We start from the raw sequence: 18,624 nt of genomic DNA on the forward strand, positions 1-18,624 counted from the left end.
AAATTCAATAAAAATAAATTTTAATCTTTTAATTTACAGACGATAGAGTTTGTTTGAATACCCTTACGTATAGTTAGAGTTTGCTTGAATACCCTTATAAGAATTTAAAGTGATTGGCAATCAATTATTAATTATTTATTTTTAAAAAAACTAATTAAACCCACAATTGCTTTAAACTTCTTTTCCTGTGATTTTCGTCCAATGATATATGGAGGGTTCTCATCAACATTAAATTGTAACATTTGGTTATTTTATTCTGGTTAGGTGAAGTATTATAATGAAGTAGGTCCAATCCATATATGGGCAATTCAAAAATTAATTAATCTAAGCATGAAAATAACCCATCGGTTCTATTCATTATAACATCCTGCCAAAATGTTTCATCTCTTATGTCTATCTAGTGTTTTGCTAAAACATCACTTGAAAACTATGCCTCTAAACTAAAAATGGTAAACACACTTTCGGTTTCAATTATTATTTTCTACTGCATTTTTTTTTAATTTTTGGGCATATAATAAAGATTAACTTTTCAAAGTATATTATATTGGTGATAAAATATGTAATTTTATAAAAAAAAATTATTATCAATACCTATCCGATCCGATCCGAGCTCTCTAATTAAAAATGTAAGCTAAATATTTTTCTAAATTATATAATATTTGAATATTTATTTTAATTTCAACAACATTTTCTAACTCTTGATAAGTATTTATTTTCACTTTTTTATTTTTTATTTTTTATTTTTCATGCACTACATTTATTTTGTTATTTATAGGGGGAATAAGATTATAAAGTGAAGAAGTGGTGGGAAAGTGGAGCAAATATGGTTTGGTACCTTTTAACTAAAAAAGAAGTGACGACGGATGGAAGGATCATCACGCGCCATGATCTATCGTGTTCACGCGACGACGAGATTGGGGTTAGTATATCGCAATGTACTGGCTGTTGTGACCAGTAATTTACACGCGCTTCAATGAGCCTGGTATTGCAAAAACCATGTTTAACAAACACAAAATACTCAATTGGATTCAGAAGATGATGAGATAGGAATGAGCTGAGAGCAAGAGAGGGGCAGAAAAGCAAAACCAGAAGTATAGAGAGACAGAGAGACATTTTAGAGAGAGAGAAAGAGGAACCGTATACCTAAAAAAGAGGGAGAAGACAAGAGTAAAGATAAAAAGGTGAGAGAGAATGAAAGCAAGGGCTTCTTGACCTCTCAGGGCCCCTTTTCAATTCCAGCAATTGACTATACATACATACACATATACAGAGCATATAGAGAGAGAAAAAGAAGAGAGGAGTTTTAGAGGGAAAAAGTGAGTGAATCAGTTGACAGATACATCCATTCCTAATAATCATACCTCATCATCATCTTCTTCTTTCTCATACTTTGTTCATGACATAGTCAACTAGGTATTGTTCACCTTCAGTTTGCTCATCAATGGACTCACCACCACCAGTTGAAGAGCTTCTGAAGAAGATCCAAGAACTCGAAGCCGGACAAGCCCATCTCAAACAAGAGATTTCGAAGCTCGCGACTTCCAACGATCAAAAATCGGACCAAATTCAACAACAACAACATGGTGGTGGTTCCCACCAGAGGTCCCACTCAGTGTCGCCGCAGAGGTCGGCGATTTCGAGGCGGAGAGGAGGCGGTGCCGGAGGGTTCGACGGTGGTGCCGCGGCATGGAAGAAAGGTTCGGCGTCGTTTCGGCATCGGCATTCATCGCCGTTGCAGAGGGAGAGTCGGAGTTGTGACACTTCCAACGCCACCACCGTTGGCGGTTGCGCCGAGGATGGGGGTGATGGTGGGCCGGCTGCTGTTAAGTTTACTGATAGGCAGTATTTGAATATATTGCAGTCAATGGGTCAGTCAGTTCATATATTTGATCTTAACGGTCGTATAATATACTGGTGAGTCAATTCAATTACATTCCTATTTTGGTAAAGTTTGGTGCTCATATTCTAATTCTCTTCACACGGTGACAATTGTTCATTTCGGTTTCTCTCTTCCTTTGATTCACTGTGCTCGGTCTACTACTGGTTTTGTAATTCTAATGCCTGTTTTTGGTGGATGATAATGTCTTGTATCCTCAGTTGGCATTAATACTAAACCCTAGAAAAATATAATTGCCTTTTGTATTTAGCTTCTAAATTTATTTGCTTAATAGGTTCAGTCGTTTTAGAAATAATAAAATGAAATGAAATTGCAGCGGTAGAAAATTCCATTCCATGGCATATTCAATTTTGCAGGAATCGAACTGCAGAACACCTTTATGGTTATTCTGCTGCGGAAGCTCTCGGGCGGGATGCGGTTGAGCTCCTAACAGATGCCAGAGACTTTTCTATGGCTAATAACATAGTACATCGTGTGACAGCAGGGGAGAGCTGGACTGGGCAATTCCCTGTTAAAAATAAAAGAGGTGATAGGTTTGTAGTCATTGCAACCAACAGCCCGTTCTATGATGATGATGGTACTTTGGTGGGGATTATTTGTGTATCCAATGATTCGCGTCCCTTTCAAGAAATGAGAGCTACATTGTCACAGTCTGGTATAAAGTACTCAGATGCGGATTCGATCTTTAGCCGGCCTAGAAACATTGCTTCAGCTAAGCTTGGTCTTGATCCTGAGCAACCTCTCCAAGCTGCAATTGCCTCAAAAATATCAAATTTGGTTAGTTTCATAGTTTTAATGTTTCTACGATTAATTCTAGTGTTACCTATATTGACTTATAGAAACACCAAAACAGGCTTCCAAAGTGAGCAACAAGGTTAAGTCTAAAATAAGAACCGGAGAGAATAACATGGATCGCGAAGGTGGGAGTGGAGACAGTCATCATTCTAATCACGGGTTCTCGGATACGGCTCTCTCTGACAATAGAGAAGATGCAACTTCAAGTGGAGCTAGCACGCCCAGAGGAGATATACTCCCAACTCCGTTTGGAGTATTTTCTCAGGCTGCACACGAGGAGCACTTCTGTGGAAAGCCCTCAAGGGATTCTGGTACTGACAGAGAAGGGAAACCTAGGATCCAAAAGATTATTACATCAAAAGCAGAGGCATGGATGAATAAGAAGGGGATATCATGGCCGTGGAAGGGAAATGAGAGGGAAGGGTCAGAGGCAAAGGCCACCCATTTTGTCTGGCCCTGGTTGCACAATGATCAAGAGAATGACTCAGAACGTCTAAAGAGTTCCAGTTCTGTTGTAAAACCAGAAAGTCAAATGGGTGAGAGTAATAGGCCTGCAAATAATGAGGCTTCAGGGTCCTGGTCATCCTCGTTTAATGTCAACAGCACAAGCAGCGTTAGTAGTTGTGGAAGTACAACCAGTAGTGCTGTTAATAAGGTGGACATGGACTCAGACTGTCTGGACTACGAAATCTTGTGGGAGGACTTGACAATTGGAGAACAGATTGGCCAAGGTACATGGTTTCCCTAATAACCAATTACGCTCGTTAACTGTTGATTCTTACATTTTGAAAACTCTATTTTATCCTTAATGCCATTGTAGGTTTTGATTATTGGCAATTATGGCATTTAAGTAAAATTCCTTCTCTATTACCTTATTCCATCTTTAGTTAATTTAATACCGTTTGTATTATTATTAATCGATATTCTTACACACCCTAGTTTTATGCTATTGTTATTACTGTTATTTGAAGTTTCATAAAACAATAATGAACATGCATAAATCCCCATATGCCCCTCTAAGGGGCCTCTGTCATTAGATGCAAATTTGGCAGGTCTTATGGTTATTCATTAGACATAATTTCTCCTGTATGTAGACTCTGTTCTGTATGTTCATGCTATGATGCTTTCTGATTACATTTTTTCCTTTTTCTTAAAAATGACTCTGCAGGTTCTTGTGGAACTGTATATCATGCTCTGTGGTATGGATCAGTATGTTCTCTGGCTCTTCCTTTTGATAATTTTCATTTCTGAGAGTGCATGAAGAAAAATTCGTGAGTCCAGTTTAAGTTATAAAGTTACCGAGATAAGAAGTTATGGTATTGAACTCCATTAAGCCAAATATAACACTTTACCACAGATTATGTACAATGTGCATAAATTGTGACAATATGCTAGAATGCATCGCCAAGAGCTTATGCTTCTATGGCCCTACCATGTCTGCACATTATCCATATGTTAATAAGCCACTCAAATCTCCTAGGAAACATGAAATTGTATGGATAGGCACCACTGTCATATATTGCTGAGTCACTGAATGGAAAAGGGTGCATTTTGTCTGGGATAAGAGCATCTAATCCAAGGTTCTTTCTCTTTAGGCGTGAAGGACTATACTAATGGTATGTTTAGTTGGAGGGAAGAATCGAGAAGGGATGGATGAGAGGGGGGATGAAAACTTTTTCGTTGTTTGGTTGGAGGAAAGGGAAAAGAGGGAGGAAGCAAGGAAGGATGCTTCATCCCTCCTTCCTTTGTATTTTCTATCAGCCCAAAATTGGGAGCAAGAGGAGAGAGAGAAGTAATAACTAACACAAATATGGATTTTTTTATTTCTAACCGTCCTAAAAATTTGGGATAGATATAGAATTTTTAAAATTTTAAATAATGAGGGCATATTAGTAAAAGAATATAAAAACCATCTTTCCCTTCCTTCCAACCAAATAAAAAAAAAATGTGTTACCACATCCATCCTTTCTACTATCCATTCCATTCAACCAAACAAAAAGTGAGAGAGGCATCTTCCCTTCTCTAGGGATGCATCATCCATCCCTTCCCCTATCCCTTCCATATATTTTTCCATCCCTCCAATCAAAGGGAGCATAAGAGTTCAGGCTTGTTCCTGGCGAGGAAGACCCTTCCTATAAATCCACAGATCGAAAAACTATGTTCGCTTTCTCTAACGTATTCTATTTTTTTTTTGACAAATAAGTCAACAGTTGTTGAGGTTTTCCCAGAATTTTCTGTAGACTCCTCTGGGATAAATAGTATTTTTTGTGCATTATAATGAGATGAGATGATGGGATATTTTTCCAGCTTTAATCATCTCTCTAATCACATTTATAGAACGGAAAAACAACCAAAATGTTTTGGATGTTTCAATTTTTATGTGTGACTAAATGACATTCGTGTTTGGCAGGACGTCGCTGTCAAGGTATTTTCCAAGCAGGAATACTCAGATGATGTGATATTTTCCTTCAGACAAGAGGTGTGTTTTCACTGGTCAACACATCATTGAGAAACTCCTTGTGTAATTGAAAATTGATAAGCTTTTTAATTGTATTCTCATTCATTCTGGATTCTCAAATTAACTCATTCATTCATTCTGGATTCTCAAATTAATGATGACGTGAAGCCACTGACCAAGGAATGATTCTTTTAGCATTGTTTTCCTATGTTAGACACTCCGGCCTGTTTATTTGGAACACAGTACCAAGCATGGAAGTGTTCGTGCTTGTTCGTTTTACATTGTTCTCCAATTTACCATGGTTATAGGCACATACAATATCAGTTATTTCATTTACGTGCATAATTAAGATAATTAGAAAAAATATGTATTTCATGATATCCAGCATTACACAATCATCCGTGGTTATTGTCATTGTTTAAATGGCACTGGAAATTTGGGAAATTCTTAAGTACTTGATGCTGATAATTGTCATATTCAAGAGGCATATCTATTTTTCTCATTCGTCATTAAATGCTTGCTGTCTGACAGTAATCTATTGTTCCTGCTAAATTTTGGTGTCCTTAAGTTACATAATGAATATACCAAATCCTGAGGGTGGTAGCAAGGATATAACCTCTTGTTTTGATATGTTTTTTGCTAGTAATAATCTATAATGGATGCCTTAAAACCACCTCTCTGAATGTAGCTGGGTAGGATGTGCAGTTGCTTTTTAATTTTTTATGCTTTTAATTGTTACAAATTGATTTTTCTTAGAACTACTTGGAAGGAATATATTTTTTTACATTAGAGGTTTTTTTCCTCCTCAGGTATCTCTCATGAAAAGACTTCGACATCCAAATGTTTTGCTCTTTATGGGTGCAGTAACTTCACCTCAGCGTCTCTGCATTGTTACGGAGTTTCTTCCACGGTTCATACTCCACTTTCTTTATGAGAGATTTATTTTCAAGCAATTTGAGTCACTTTTCTTGTTTTCCACTCCAAAGAACAATGCTCTGTTTAATTTATTTGGGCTGGTTTGGAATGCTTAGAAGTTTGTTGTACTTTGACTGACTGGCTTCTCTACTTGCTACTTATATATGTTTATGCAGTGGAAGTTTGCTTCGGTTACTACAGAAGAATGCATCCAGAATAGATTGGAGACGGCGTGTTCACATGGCTTTGGACATAGTGAGTATAACAAGGTCCAATTTGCTTGTGGAAATGTCATTCCAATAACAAGATTCAGTATCCAAGCTTGGTGTAATTGCACCATGTTGGTCTGCATTTGTTTGTTTCATTATTTTTTCTGTTTTCGTAGCCCTCCTCATGGGGTGTGATGTTAAGCTGTTTTGCGAATTCTTAATGCTATATGTTTTGGTTGAAAATTGGTAACTTGTGTTTTTTGTAGCTGGTAATTTACACCTCACAATTATCCCTCATGCATTGTTTTATTGCTGACCCTTTCACAGGCAAGAGGCATGAATTATCTTCATCATTGCAACCCACCTATTATTCATCGCGATCTGAAGTCTTCAAATCTTCTAGTTGATAAAAACTGGACAGTGAAGGTATGCCTTTACTTCTGTTCATTCATATTTTTTCTTGCATGATTTTTGTTGTACTTTCTGATCTCCTTGCTTTGAGATCCATAGTCTTCTTTTTATATTTAATTTGAGGGCGATACTCTCATTATTTTCAACTCAACAGGTAGGCGATTTTGGTTTGTCACGTCTCAAACACGAAACATTTCTCACAACAAAAACTGGGAAAGGAACGGTACGCTCAGTGGCACTCATGACCGCTTCTTTTTAGTGTTATTTGTCATCTGAGTCTTAATTTTTCTCACGAGGGACTGCAAAAAATTCACTTTCTCAGATGACACACAATCTGTCTTTTTTCTGTTTTTGTAGCCTCAATGGATGGCACCAGAAGTTCTTCGTAATGAACCCTCAGATGAGAAGTATGTCTAATATAGAGCTTCAATTCCCCTGCTTCAAGTGACACGCCATGATTGTTCGTATATGTGAATTTTAAATATTTTTTCTTGTTTTCTTGAAATATTTAGGTCTGATGTATACAGCTATGGAGTGGTATTGTGGGAAATTGCCACAGAGAAGATCCCTTGGGAGAATCTCAACTCAATGCAGGTACTGTTCCATTTCAAAATTTTATTGATGATAAAGGAAGATCTGTTATGTCCCAAGAAGTGAGCTGGGTGTTTTTTTTCTTTCTGAAACACGAACTGTAGTATTTCATGTAGCACTGCCTCTATGGTGATTGGAACTGTAGTCTGCAGGGTTCATGAATCAAGAAATGTACTTAGTATTTTGTTATTTGACATTTATGAACATCAATTTTTTTTTCTTCATCTTCTTCTTGCAGGTTATTGGAGCTGTAGGGTTCATGAATCAACGGCTAGATATCCCAGAAGACTTGGATCCACAGTGGGCTTCTATAATTGAGAGCTGCTGGAACAGGTTTGAATTTTTTTTATGCTGCTTATCTAATCTAATTTGATTTCATTTTCCCAAAGCAATGAAAAGCTTCTACTATATGCACGTAATGGATAATACTTTCCTTCTCACTGTTAATAAAGAACCTACTCCAAAGCACTGGGGATAGGATGACACATGTCCTTTTTAAATTTCAAATATAAGAAAGAGAAAGTCATGCTTCTTACATCTTTTCCCCTTTACATATGGCTCCGATTGGTTTAGATAGAGAGTGAACAAGGAAAGAAAGGAAATAGAAAATTTTCATCACCCACTACAAAAACTTAACAAATACGGAACTGACCTCCGCTCTATGTATTTCCTTGGCTTGTTTGGACAACATTTCCATGTTGAAATTAGCCTGGTAAACTTTTCTGAGCCATCATGATTGCATCGTGTTCAAGCGCACATGCGCATACGGAATACAAGATATTGCCTAGAATCGTGTACTTCAACCCTAATAATTGGTATAAGGCTTTTGTTCCACGAACTTTAGGATGTATGCTCACTTAGGATTTGTAGCTTATGTCATTAGCGTTCAGCCATGGTCAAGACTTGAATTTGATATTTTAAAAGTCATTCATCTCAGTGGTGAAGGTGGATTGGATGTGTAGCTCATATAATTTGTTTCATGGCCAAAGTATAGTTCTCATTGTGGATATTGATAGGTGCTTGATTATAATCATAGTCAGATCAGGTATTTGCTGTCGTTTCAGTAATCGTCAGTTGTGGAATCATTTCTAATCATAATTTGAAGATTTGGCTAATTTACTCATTCGCTACTTTATGAAAATCAGTGAACCACAATGCCGCCCAACGTTCCAGGAATTGCTAGAAAAGCTAAAGGATCTTCAAAGACAGTATACTATTCAATTTCAGGCAGCTCGTTTTGCCACAGGAGATAGTAGCCAAAAAGAACTGTAGACACCAATGGTGTATGCTTGTGCTTTGTCGCCAGCTCAAGTATTCTCATCTTCGTCCAGATGTTTGCACCTGCCACAATGGCCGCGATGGGTTGACTATTGTCACAGGTTGCCACAATTGCTTGTGGTATCGGAACCACAAATTCAAATGCAGATTTGAGATGCAGATTTGAGATTTGAGCACACCGTGGCCAGATGAAGAAATGGAAGGCTTAGACACTGGTGGTCGCTTATGTGGGGTCTTGGTCGGTCGTGTGGTGTTTTTTGACACCATAAAATTCCTGTTACTCGTGTTCTTTTATTGGATTCATGTGATGGAAATCAAATTTCATTCAGTGATTGATTTTGTCATTTGAGGTCCTCTGGATTAATTTGTGATATTTATGAGAGAATGTTAGAAATACCATAGAAACAATTGTACATAATTATCACAATTTTTTTAACTGAAACGAAAACCATCCTCGTGTTCTAAGCTAAGATTTATGACCATATAAACAATTTTTTTTCCTAGGTCTGTCCAGATTTAATTTTTGTTGGGCGTCAATGTTTTAACCCATGCATTTGCATCCTAAAGTTACTTCCTATTAGGGTTCTATAACATGCGTTCGCTTGATGGAAGAAGGATTACATTTTTACTCCAATTCTCAATTTCCAGTCAATAGAGAGACAACTTGAATCACTCTGCACAAGGGCCAGTGATGGATTCTCAGCACTTCTTGATCCTACCCATAAAGCACCACCAGCTAGGAGTGCTTTTGGGATTTCAACCAGTACACCATCTTTTCTCCGTTTTCATTCCAAAAGTTGAACTTATTATGTTTGTACTCCCTAATAATTTTCTCATTAGTGCAATCGTAGATGTTTGAGCTCAATCATGAGAACTCAAATTCAAGTCAAAGCAGTAACTTTGCACAAAAAATAAAATAAAATAAAATTTCAGAGTCTAGTCTGTGTATCCAGTCATGGACTGACTGAATAATGATCTTTTATGAGGTACACAGTCAGAACCCAATTTGATCCTTAGATCTCAGTAGGATAGAAACATTTAGAAAAGGAATACTGTTTTTAAAATGCCTTTGCAACCGGTATGGATGCATATTGTTGTAAGTGAAATAAGCATATGAAGAAAAAAAAAAAAAAAAAAAAGGAAAAATATCAAACTCGATATTTAGCGTTGAGAAAGGTTATGCCAACCAACATGACACACACATGTGAGTATTCATTCTATAGTTCAGAAGTCTCAGTTGTCTGGCAGAAAGGCTTTCTAGTGAAGCAAGTATCGAATGGCAGCAACAGCATCACCTTTGTGCTCACGTAAAGTTCTTTCAGCCACCTTTTTGTCCAGCTGTTCTTGAAGTTGAAAGGTAGAAGGAATTAAATCACTGGACATTAATGAATGGCAGCATGTGAAAGAGCACAATAATTAGAAGAAGAAACCTAACCTCCAATTCATTTGCAATTATGTCAACATCAGCCGCGTTGATCTTAACAGCCGCCAATTCTTTCTCCCTGTGAGGAATGAGAACCATTACCACATGCCATGGTTAGTGATCTAGCAAATGTGTGAATAACAAAATCAGATAAATATGTCTGTTAAAAACTTCATGCTGTAATCCCCACTAAACATGGTCAAACATCAATTTTCATCAATTCAATGGTGTTGAATACATGTTCAAATATGAAAATATATATATTACTAAAAAACCGCCGTACTAATGAACCTGGAATTCTATGATGCTACTCTCATAACAAGTGACATAGTGAAAGTATTACGCGTTTAATTTTTAGGAAATAAAATAGAAAAAGAAACCCGTACTTTGGAGGTAGCACTTAGCTAATACTTTCTCTTGGAACCCTTTGAACAAAACTACAATAATTTTTCCAAAATCACAAAAAATTTCCACTGATAAGCCTCATTAGATGCCTCTTCCCACCTCCTAACAAGAACCCTCTCAAATGCATCCAACTAGAGTAAGAACAACTATTGGATTACAGTCCCATACGATCCATTAGATCTTGATCGTGTCCTAAACCCCAATCTATGCCCCCATTTTTGAAGGGAGAAAAACATCCCTATCCTCCACCTCTACTTGAGCAACAATTTATACATAGCTTTGAACAGCCCTCTTCTCTAATTGGTATCAATGCCAAAGAATCCCTCCTATCTATTGGCCATTTGACCCTAGTCCCAGTTCACATATGATGTCTTCAAGGAAATTAAGGAGTGGAGTCGAGAAATGTCAGTGTGTGAACCTCATGTATTCATAACACTAAGGTGCAAATGCTTAGTTGGAAAAGTATATTCCTTGAACTTCACCTAGATCAAATCTAAACTGCAAGTCGCAACGAGTTCAAAGAAATTGCAATGCGAGTATCCATAAGGACCAACCATTTACCGGCCATTTTTATGTCGAAAATTCCAATCATTAGGCTGTCTTTATGTTGATAAATCTAATCATAAGAATAATACAAATTTGACATTTGTAGATTTATTTCATTGTTCTTCTTTTTCCGTGTCAATCTAATTCACTTCAAACTTTGCAAAGTTTTCACATCAGACTACTTTACAGTTCCTCTTTGTCCTTGACTCGCACACAATATATTAGTTTGGATCAATAAATCCCTTTTGAGCTCTCACAAAGCAAGTACAGCATTTAGCAATTAATAAGTGAGCAGTGAGCACTGAACGACAACAATATGTTTGTCAATGGAGTGTTTGCATAACAAATTCAACAAAGATAATTAAACTATATTTTCTAATTGGCAATGATAAAAAAAAGATTCAGAACGTCTATCACATAACAAAAAAGCATGCAACTTCAGTCACAACAAGTCCAAGGGCATCTGTCAAATTGTTCATTGAAAGCACTTCCTAAAACTCATATTTTCAAATTTCATCTGAATTCCTAATTTCAAATTTCATCAAAATTGTGCGACACCTGAGATGATTACTGAATCGCGTACGCAACAACTTAACACAATTTAAACGCAAATTGTGATTAACATTTCGAATAATTCAATACAATATGTGTTTATGTGCAATACTCAGCTACCGAAGAGTCATACGAACCTCATTCTCATAGCATTCCAATCAGCCTCCTTAGATGCAGAAATCGATGCCATCGCCTGCCACAGACCACCAACATATATATATATATATATATATATATATATATATATATATCATAGTGTCATACATATTTGTATATATATCATAGTGTCATACATATTTGTATATATATATTTGTATATATATCATAGTGTCATACATATTTGTATATATATATCTGTATCATATATATATATATATATATATATATATAGTTACCTCTTGAACACGGGTGGAATCGAGCTGACGGTCTTCGACATGGTCGGTAAGCTTGTCAAGGGCTTTGCTCTGCTGCTGCAAGTCTTTGGAGTCCACTACTCTCTCTATCCCTTCGTCTCCACCCTCCATCTTCGCTGCTTCGTCTCTACTCGATCACAAAAATACAACCTTGGCTTCGAACAGAAGCCCTAGATTCTTAGCTGAGTCTGTTTGGGGAGGCTTAGGTCCAACTAAAGAAGCCCAAAATAAATAGACTGGACCGAGTGCTCGATTGATTCTGCAATCTCTATAAACGATTGAGTGTGAGCCCCGATCTGTATTGTGGCTAGGGTTTTTATCTAATTGGGCCAGCCTGTTGATTTGAATGGCTTATATAGGCTTGAACGGGAAGCCACTGAGAAGTTCTTAAATAATCTTGATTCATTAACACTTGATGGACCAGTTAAATACAGACTTTCGAATTGAGAAAATGGCCCTACAAGAATGTATTAATAAATTACAAAGTTTTATGATTGGGAATTTTCATTGAATTAGTCCACCAAATGTCAAATAGACCAGAACCATCTAATTATTTCTCGTACGTCGCTAGGTGAGTTGTTGAATTCAATTATGATAATACTGTGATTTTCAATAAAATTTTCAAAACAACCTTCGCATGATAACAACATCACCTTTTTTTTTTTATTTATATTTATATTTTTTTTTGGGGTTAGGTACACAAACTAGAATCCTTTTCTGTGTCGTTTTGTCGTGTACCCATCTTGTGTCTAATACAACAACTTAATATATTGAATGAGTATCATGTTTTAGTAATAAATATATTGTAGAACTTTTTAAAAGTTGTTATATTTTGTGATTTAGGTGTATTGCATTCAGTCACAAACTTAGTGAAATAACTTTTTTTTGTTATTTTATACGTATCAATTTTTTTTTTTTTTTTTTTTTTTTTTTTCTATATTATAAACTTATAAAGATTGAAAATTGCCTCTACTTAAGAAATAAAATAGTGCCAGACGGATTTGGGTGTTGTGGAGGGAAAAAAATTCCCTCCAATAAAAAGCGCACACGTCACCACTACACATATCTACATTCCAAGGACATATAAGGCCCATCAGGCTCAAGCCCAAATTGAGGGTATTTATAGCTCAAGACCATTGTTATTTGTCCTCCAACCTCTATCAAGGCCGAATCAAGAGGTTATCAGCCCAACTTGTTAATATTTAACATCCGGTCCGTTACTCAAGCCCAGCCGGATCAAAATATGTTCAGCCCAGTTATTCAAGAATGCACAAGTCCTACCAGTTGAAGGATTTACTGTAGAAGGAAAATTCTGAGATAGGAAGTTCTGTACAAGGCAAGTTCTATGTATGGAAAATTAGACAATGGAAAGAACTCTATTAGTAAAGAATGTTTATATAGAAAGAATTGGAGGGCAAGCAACGCGAGTCCTACCATAATTTTACAATCTTTTGTATATAAATAGAGGCTAAGACCTCCAATAAATGGATCAAGCAATTCTACGCTTCTCTATACACTGTTCTTATTTATTCTTATTGTTTTTTGAGTGTGTTGTTCTATTTTTCTCAATCATTATTGGTTGAGTGAAATTTTGCACCAACACTTTGGCGCCGTATGTGGGAATCGTATAAAAATATACTCCAACTTGTTCTTCAAATCAAATCCTTAGTCGTATCTGGAATGTCAAATGGAGAGTCAGCAATGAATTAACAGATAGAATTGATGCAAAAGATGCGAGAGGAGTTCTTGCACCAATTTGAGACACTCCGGCAAGCAAACGATACGAGTGTCGCCCAGATAGCTGCGCTTCAGCAGCAGACTCATACGCTGCACATGGCAATGGCCAGGCTAACGCCACAACCACCACCAGGCGATGCTGCAGCACCACCCCCCACCCAGAATTTACCTCCAGTTCACGAGCCTCCGGCTAACGGGACACCACCCAACGGGGCTCGACCTAATGAGGTTCAGCAAAAGCAAGGGACGAGGTCCGAGGCGGTTGCTTCGGATAATCTCCCGTGCCGCACACAGGACGAACAGGCCGAGTCCAGCCATAGGCTTACGGTATGGTCCAATGGCGTTCCAGATGGCGCACGCGTACAAGATGCCTTCGACGAAAAGAAGCTATTAAGAGTTCAGACACCAGCCGAGATGGTTAGAGAGCACAAGAACTCCTTGGTCAAGACCCCCTTTACTGACGATGTGTACTTTGTGGAGAGACCAAAGAAGTTCACTATGCCATCCTTCACTCAGTTCGATAGGGCAGGAGACCTTTCTCGGCATCTCGATCATTATGCGCAAAAGATGGCACTGGACGATCATAACGATCCGTGGATGTGTAAGGTTTTTCCTACCAGTTTAACCGGAGCAGCGTTAGAATGGTTCAGGAATAGGCCACACAAGTCTATCCCTGATTATGAGACCTTTTGCACTATGTTCTTAGCCCAGTATTGCGGAAATAAGAAGCAGAAGAAAAGTATCGCCAGCCTTTTCACCATAAGGCAAAGGAAGGGAGAAACTCTGCAAGATTTCTTATCCAGGTTTAACATGGAGGCCTCGGAGATAGCAGATTGCCACCCTGCCACGGCAATCGAGACATTTAAGTTGGCAATGATCCAGGGAACCAAGTTTCACACATCCTTCGTCAAATATTCCCCCCGGATATGCAGATTTTGAACGCTAGGGCACAAATCTACATTCGGTTGGAGGAAAACGTAGCCCACCGTGCACAGCACGCTACCCTCGTCACAGTGGAAAACAAGTCTCGAGAGAAAGCTGCGAACACAAGGATGCAGAAGGTTCCTCATACCGCCAAACAAGTCACCCAAGCGCCTGAGAAGAGGCGAAGGACAGAGGACAGGCTTACCCCTCTCCGTACTACCTTAGCGCGCCTATTCCAAGATAATAAGACGAGGTTCGCAACTCCTCAGCCCATGAAACAACCCTTGGAGCAGAGGGACAAAAGCAAACATTGTGCCTGCCATAGAGACTATGGTCATACCACCAATGACTGCAGGTCCCTTCAGCGACAGGTAGAAAACATGATAGCGAGAGGAGAGTTGGTGGAGTATCTTGCCACGAAGGAGTACGTAAAACCTCGGGAGGTTAACCCTCGACGGGTAGAGGGCGGTCAGGTAAAGGTTATCCATGCTATACACGGAAGGTCAGAGGATGATGAAGAGTCTGAAGAGTTGTACAGATCCAGGCTGAGAGAGGCTCATAAGTTACAAAGATTGTCTTCGGTAAACACGGTTGCACCAGGCAGCATCAACATTGGATTCGGTAACAATGATCTGTCTAGAGTCCAACGCCCGCATGAGGACCCCTTGGTCATTAGCTTCCTGGTAGCGAATTATATGATCAGGAGGGTGCTGATAGATCCGGGAAGTAGCGCCAACATCATTACAAAAACAGCTTTTGATCAGTTGGGGGTTTCACCATCGTCCATCAGGCCAACTTCCAGCCCCCTAATGGGATTTGATGGTACTAAGGTGAATCCGCTTGGGGTGATCGATCTATCCGTTACTGCAGCAAAAAGGACTCTGAAGGAGAACTTTGTCGTGACGGAGATTCATCCATCTTATAACCTCATTATGGGGAGATGTTGGATCCATCGTATGAACGGAGTCCCCTCTACCCTTCATCAATTAATGAGGTGTTTATCCCCAGATGGCAGGGAAGTCATCGACCTCTGGGGAGACCAGGTGGCTGCAAAAGAATGTTACATGCTAACGCTACATGAAGCAAAGAAGGCGTCGAAATCACCTCAGTTAGAGGCGCATCCCAAAGGCGCAATCAAATAGCAGTTACAGTATCCTCTGCCCAAGTATCTCAAGGCAGAGGAAGAAGCCGAGGCTGAAGCACCTATCGAGGAGTCCCTCGAAGCTATAGAGGTAGTCCTCGGAGACCCTCAGAAGGTCACCTACATTGGCTCATCTTGCACAGCCGAAGAGAAGGAAGCATTGATCAGGGTCATTCGGTGCAATTCGGATGTCTTTGCCTGGGATCACTCGGACATGGTGGGGATCGATCCGATGGTCTCATACCATAGTTTGAGGGTTAACGCAGAATTCAGGCCAGTCAAGCAGAGGCACCGACGGTCCGCACCTGAACGGAATCGCATAATAGCCGAGGAAGTAAATAAACTATTACAAAGGATTCATTCGAGAGGTGCAATACCCACAATGGCTCTCAAATGTAGTAGTCGTTCAAAAGAAGAATGGGAAATTGAGGGTATGCGTAGATTATACCAACCTTAACAAAGCTTGCCCAAAAGATAGCTTCCCTCTGCCCAAGATTGATCAAATGGTGGATGCTACGACAGGTTATGAGAGACTTATATTCCTCGATGCATACTCCGGCTATAATCAGATTCCCATGAATCCTGAAGATGAGGAGAAAACCACTTTCATCACAGAGACGGGCACTTACTGCTACAGGGTGATGCCCTTCGGTCTAAAGAATGCCGGAGCCACCTACCAACGACTTGTCAATAAAATTTTCAATAATCTACTGGGGAATACAGTTGAAGCTTATATCGACGATATGGTGGTCAAAAGTATACGGAAAGAGGACCACTCGAAGCACCTCCAGGAGGTCTTTGACACTCTCAAGAGGTACAATATGAAGCTGAACCCCACCAAGTGCTCCTTCGCCGTCTCGTCAGGACAGTTCCTCGGGCACATTGTAAATAAAAGAGGAATAGAAGTAAGCCCAGCTCAGGCAAAGGCACTCATACAGAACCAAGAGCCAAAAACCCGCAGGGAAGTGCAAGTTCTAACCGGCCGAATTGCGGCTCTCAGCCGGTTCATATCCCGATTATCTGATAAGTATAAACCTTTCTTTGATGCTATTCGATCCAAAAACAAAGATATGTGGGGACCTCAGCAGCAGGAAGCTCTCAATTAATTGAAAAGCAACATGACCAAACCCCCAATCCTTTCTGCTCCAGCGCCCGGAGACACTCTCATCCTGTACTTGGCAGTATCAGCTGTAACAACAAGCGCAGTGTTGATCAAAGAAGGAGGCAAGGTTCAGCACCTAATCTTTTACACAAGCAAAACGATGACGGATGCCGAGACACGGTACAGCAAGACGGAAAAGGTAATCCTGGCGTTAATTTATGCCAAGAGGAAACTTCGACATTACTTCGAATCTCACAGCATAGTGGTACTTACAAATCACCCTATACGGGCTATCCTAGCTAAACCAGACTTGTCTGGTCGAATTACAAAATGGGCTATTGAACTTAGCTTTTTTGACATCACCTATGCACCGAAGGTATCTCACAAGGGGCAGTCAGTAGCGGATTTCCTACTAGAGTATGAAGATTAACCTGAGGAACCGACACTTCAAGAGCCGTACTGGGAGTTACGGGTTGATGGCTCTTCCAACCAAAAAAGGGCAGGGGCCGGGATTGACATCACAACACCCGAGGGTACCAAGCTGCAGTAGTCAATTTTGCTAGATTTTCCAGCTACTAATAACGAGGCCGAATATGAGGCGTTGCTTGCCGGACTTCGGCTAGCTAAACAGCTACAGGTATAGTGTTTAAAAGTTTTTAGTGACTCACAGCTTGTGATCAATCAAGTGACAGGGCACTATTCTCCCAAGGAGGAACGTATGAAGTTATACAAAGATGCTGTAGAGAGTGCTATCCGGGAGTTCGATCAAATCGAATTCCATCAGGTACCACGAGATGAAAATGCCGAAGCAGATCGATTGGCCGCAGCCGCGTTATCTTCAGACGAAGAGTTGATTCGGCTTGTTCCAATTGACGTTCTCGAAGAACCCAGCATTAATCCCCGGCAAGAGGTGATGGTAATCCCGGAAGTTCCACGCGAGCCATGCTGGATTGATCCAATCGAGGCCTACCTCAAGGAGGGAGTTCTCCCAAATCAAAAAGCTGAGGCAAGGAAGCTTAGGCTTATCGCGGCCAAGTACTCAATCATCAATAACCAGTTGTACCGAAGGTCATTCTCCGGTCCTTATCTCAAGTGTTTAACCCCCACTGAGGCTCTCACAATTCTAAAACAAATTCATGAAGGAGATTGTGGAAATCACTCGGGAGGAAGATCCCTTGCACACAAGATTCTAACCCAAGGTTATTTTTAGCCATACTTGGCTCAGAATGCTGAAGAATACTTAAGAAGATGTGACAAGTGTCAGCGCTATGGTCCAATAAAACATCAACCTGCCGAAGGTTTGCACGCCATGGCTAATCCATGGCCGTTCGCCCAATGGGGGATTGATGTAGTAGGACCGTTACCCAAAACCATGGAAAAAAAGGAGCATGTGCTTCTGGCTACGGATTACTTCACCAAGTGGGTGGAAGCTGAAGCCTTCTTTAGCGTCACCCACGAAGAAGTAAAGCATTTCATTTGGAGCAACATTATTTGCCGATTTGGGGTACCAAAGGTCATCGTAATGGACAATGGTAAGAACCTCGATAACAGAAGTACAAGAAAGTTCTTTAGCGAACATGGAATCCTGCAAAATTTGGCTGCAGTTAGTCATCCACAAGGCAATGGGCAAGCTGAAATAACTAATCGCACGATATTCGGGTGCTTAAAGAAAAAATTGGAGAAATTGAAGACAAAGTGGTACGAGAATCTCCCTCAAGTGCTCTGGGCCTATCGAACCACTCCAAGACGACCCACGGGAGAAAGCCCATTTGCTATGGCATATGGATCCGACGCTGTCATTCCTACCGAGTCCATAATCCCAACCCT

The 18,624-nt window shown here is 39.6% G+C and overlaps 2 protein-coding genes across 2 annotated transcripts; one reads left to right on the plus strand and one right to left on the minus strand.

Moving 5' to 3' along the window:
• Positions 1-1,032: 1,032 nt before the first annotated feature.
• On the plus strand, positions 1,033-9,700 carry LOC132275359 (uncharacterized). The gene is made up of 13 exons (XM_059776826.1): positions 1,033-1,914; positions 2,254-2,674; positions 2,751-3,423; positions 3,861-3,901; positions 5,103-5,171; positions 5,960-6,060; positions 6,242-6,320; positions 6,602-6,700; positions 6,840-6,908; positions 7,043-7,092; positions 7,198-7,279; positions 7,515-7,609; positions 8,422-9,700. The coding sequence occupies exons 1-13, from the start codon at positions 1,442-1,444 to the stop codon at positions 8,546-8,548; spliced, it is 2,379 nt and encodes a 792-aa protein (XP_059632809.1). The 5' UTR covers positions 1,033-1,441; the 3' UTR covers positions 8,549-9,700.
• On the minus strand, positions 9,674-12,086 carry LOC132275360 (uncharacterized). Its single transcript, XM_059776827.1, has 4 exons — positions 11,876-12,086; positions 11,618-11,673; positions 9,990-10,056; positions 9,674-9,892 (listed from the first exon to the last, which is right to left on the minus strand). The coding sequence occupies exons 1-4, from the start codon at positions 12,002-12,004 to the stop codon at positions 9,812-9,814; spliced, it is 333 nt and encodes a 110-aa protein (XP_059632810.1). The 5' UTR covers positions 12,005-12,086; the 3' UTR covers positions 9,674-9,811.
• Between the last annotated feature and the right edge of the window lie 6,538 nt (positions 12,087-18,624).

This window comes from Cornus florida, unplaced genomic scaffold, assembly GCF_030987335.1.
Source record: "Cornus florida cultivar Cherokee Brave unplaced genomic scaffold, ASM3098733v1 CherokeeBrave_3.0.0_Hap2_Chr09, whole genome shotgun sequence".
Taxonomy (NCBI): Eukaryota; Viridiplantae; Streptophyta; class Magnoliopsida; order Cornales; family Cornaceae; genus Cornus; species Cornus florida.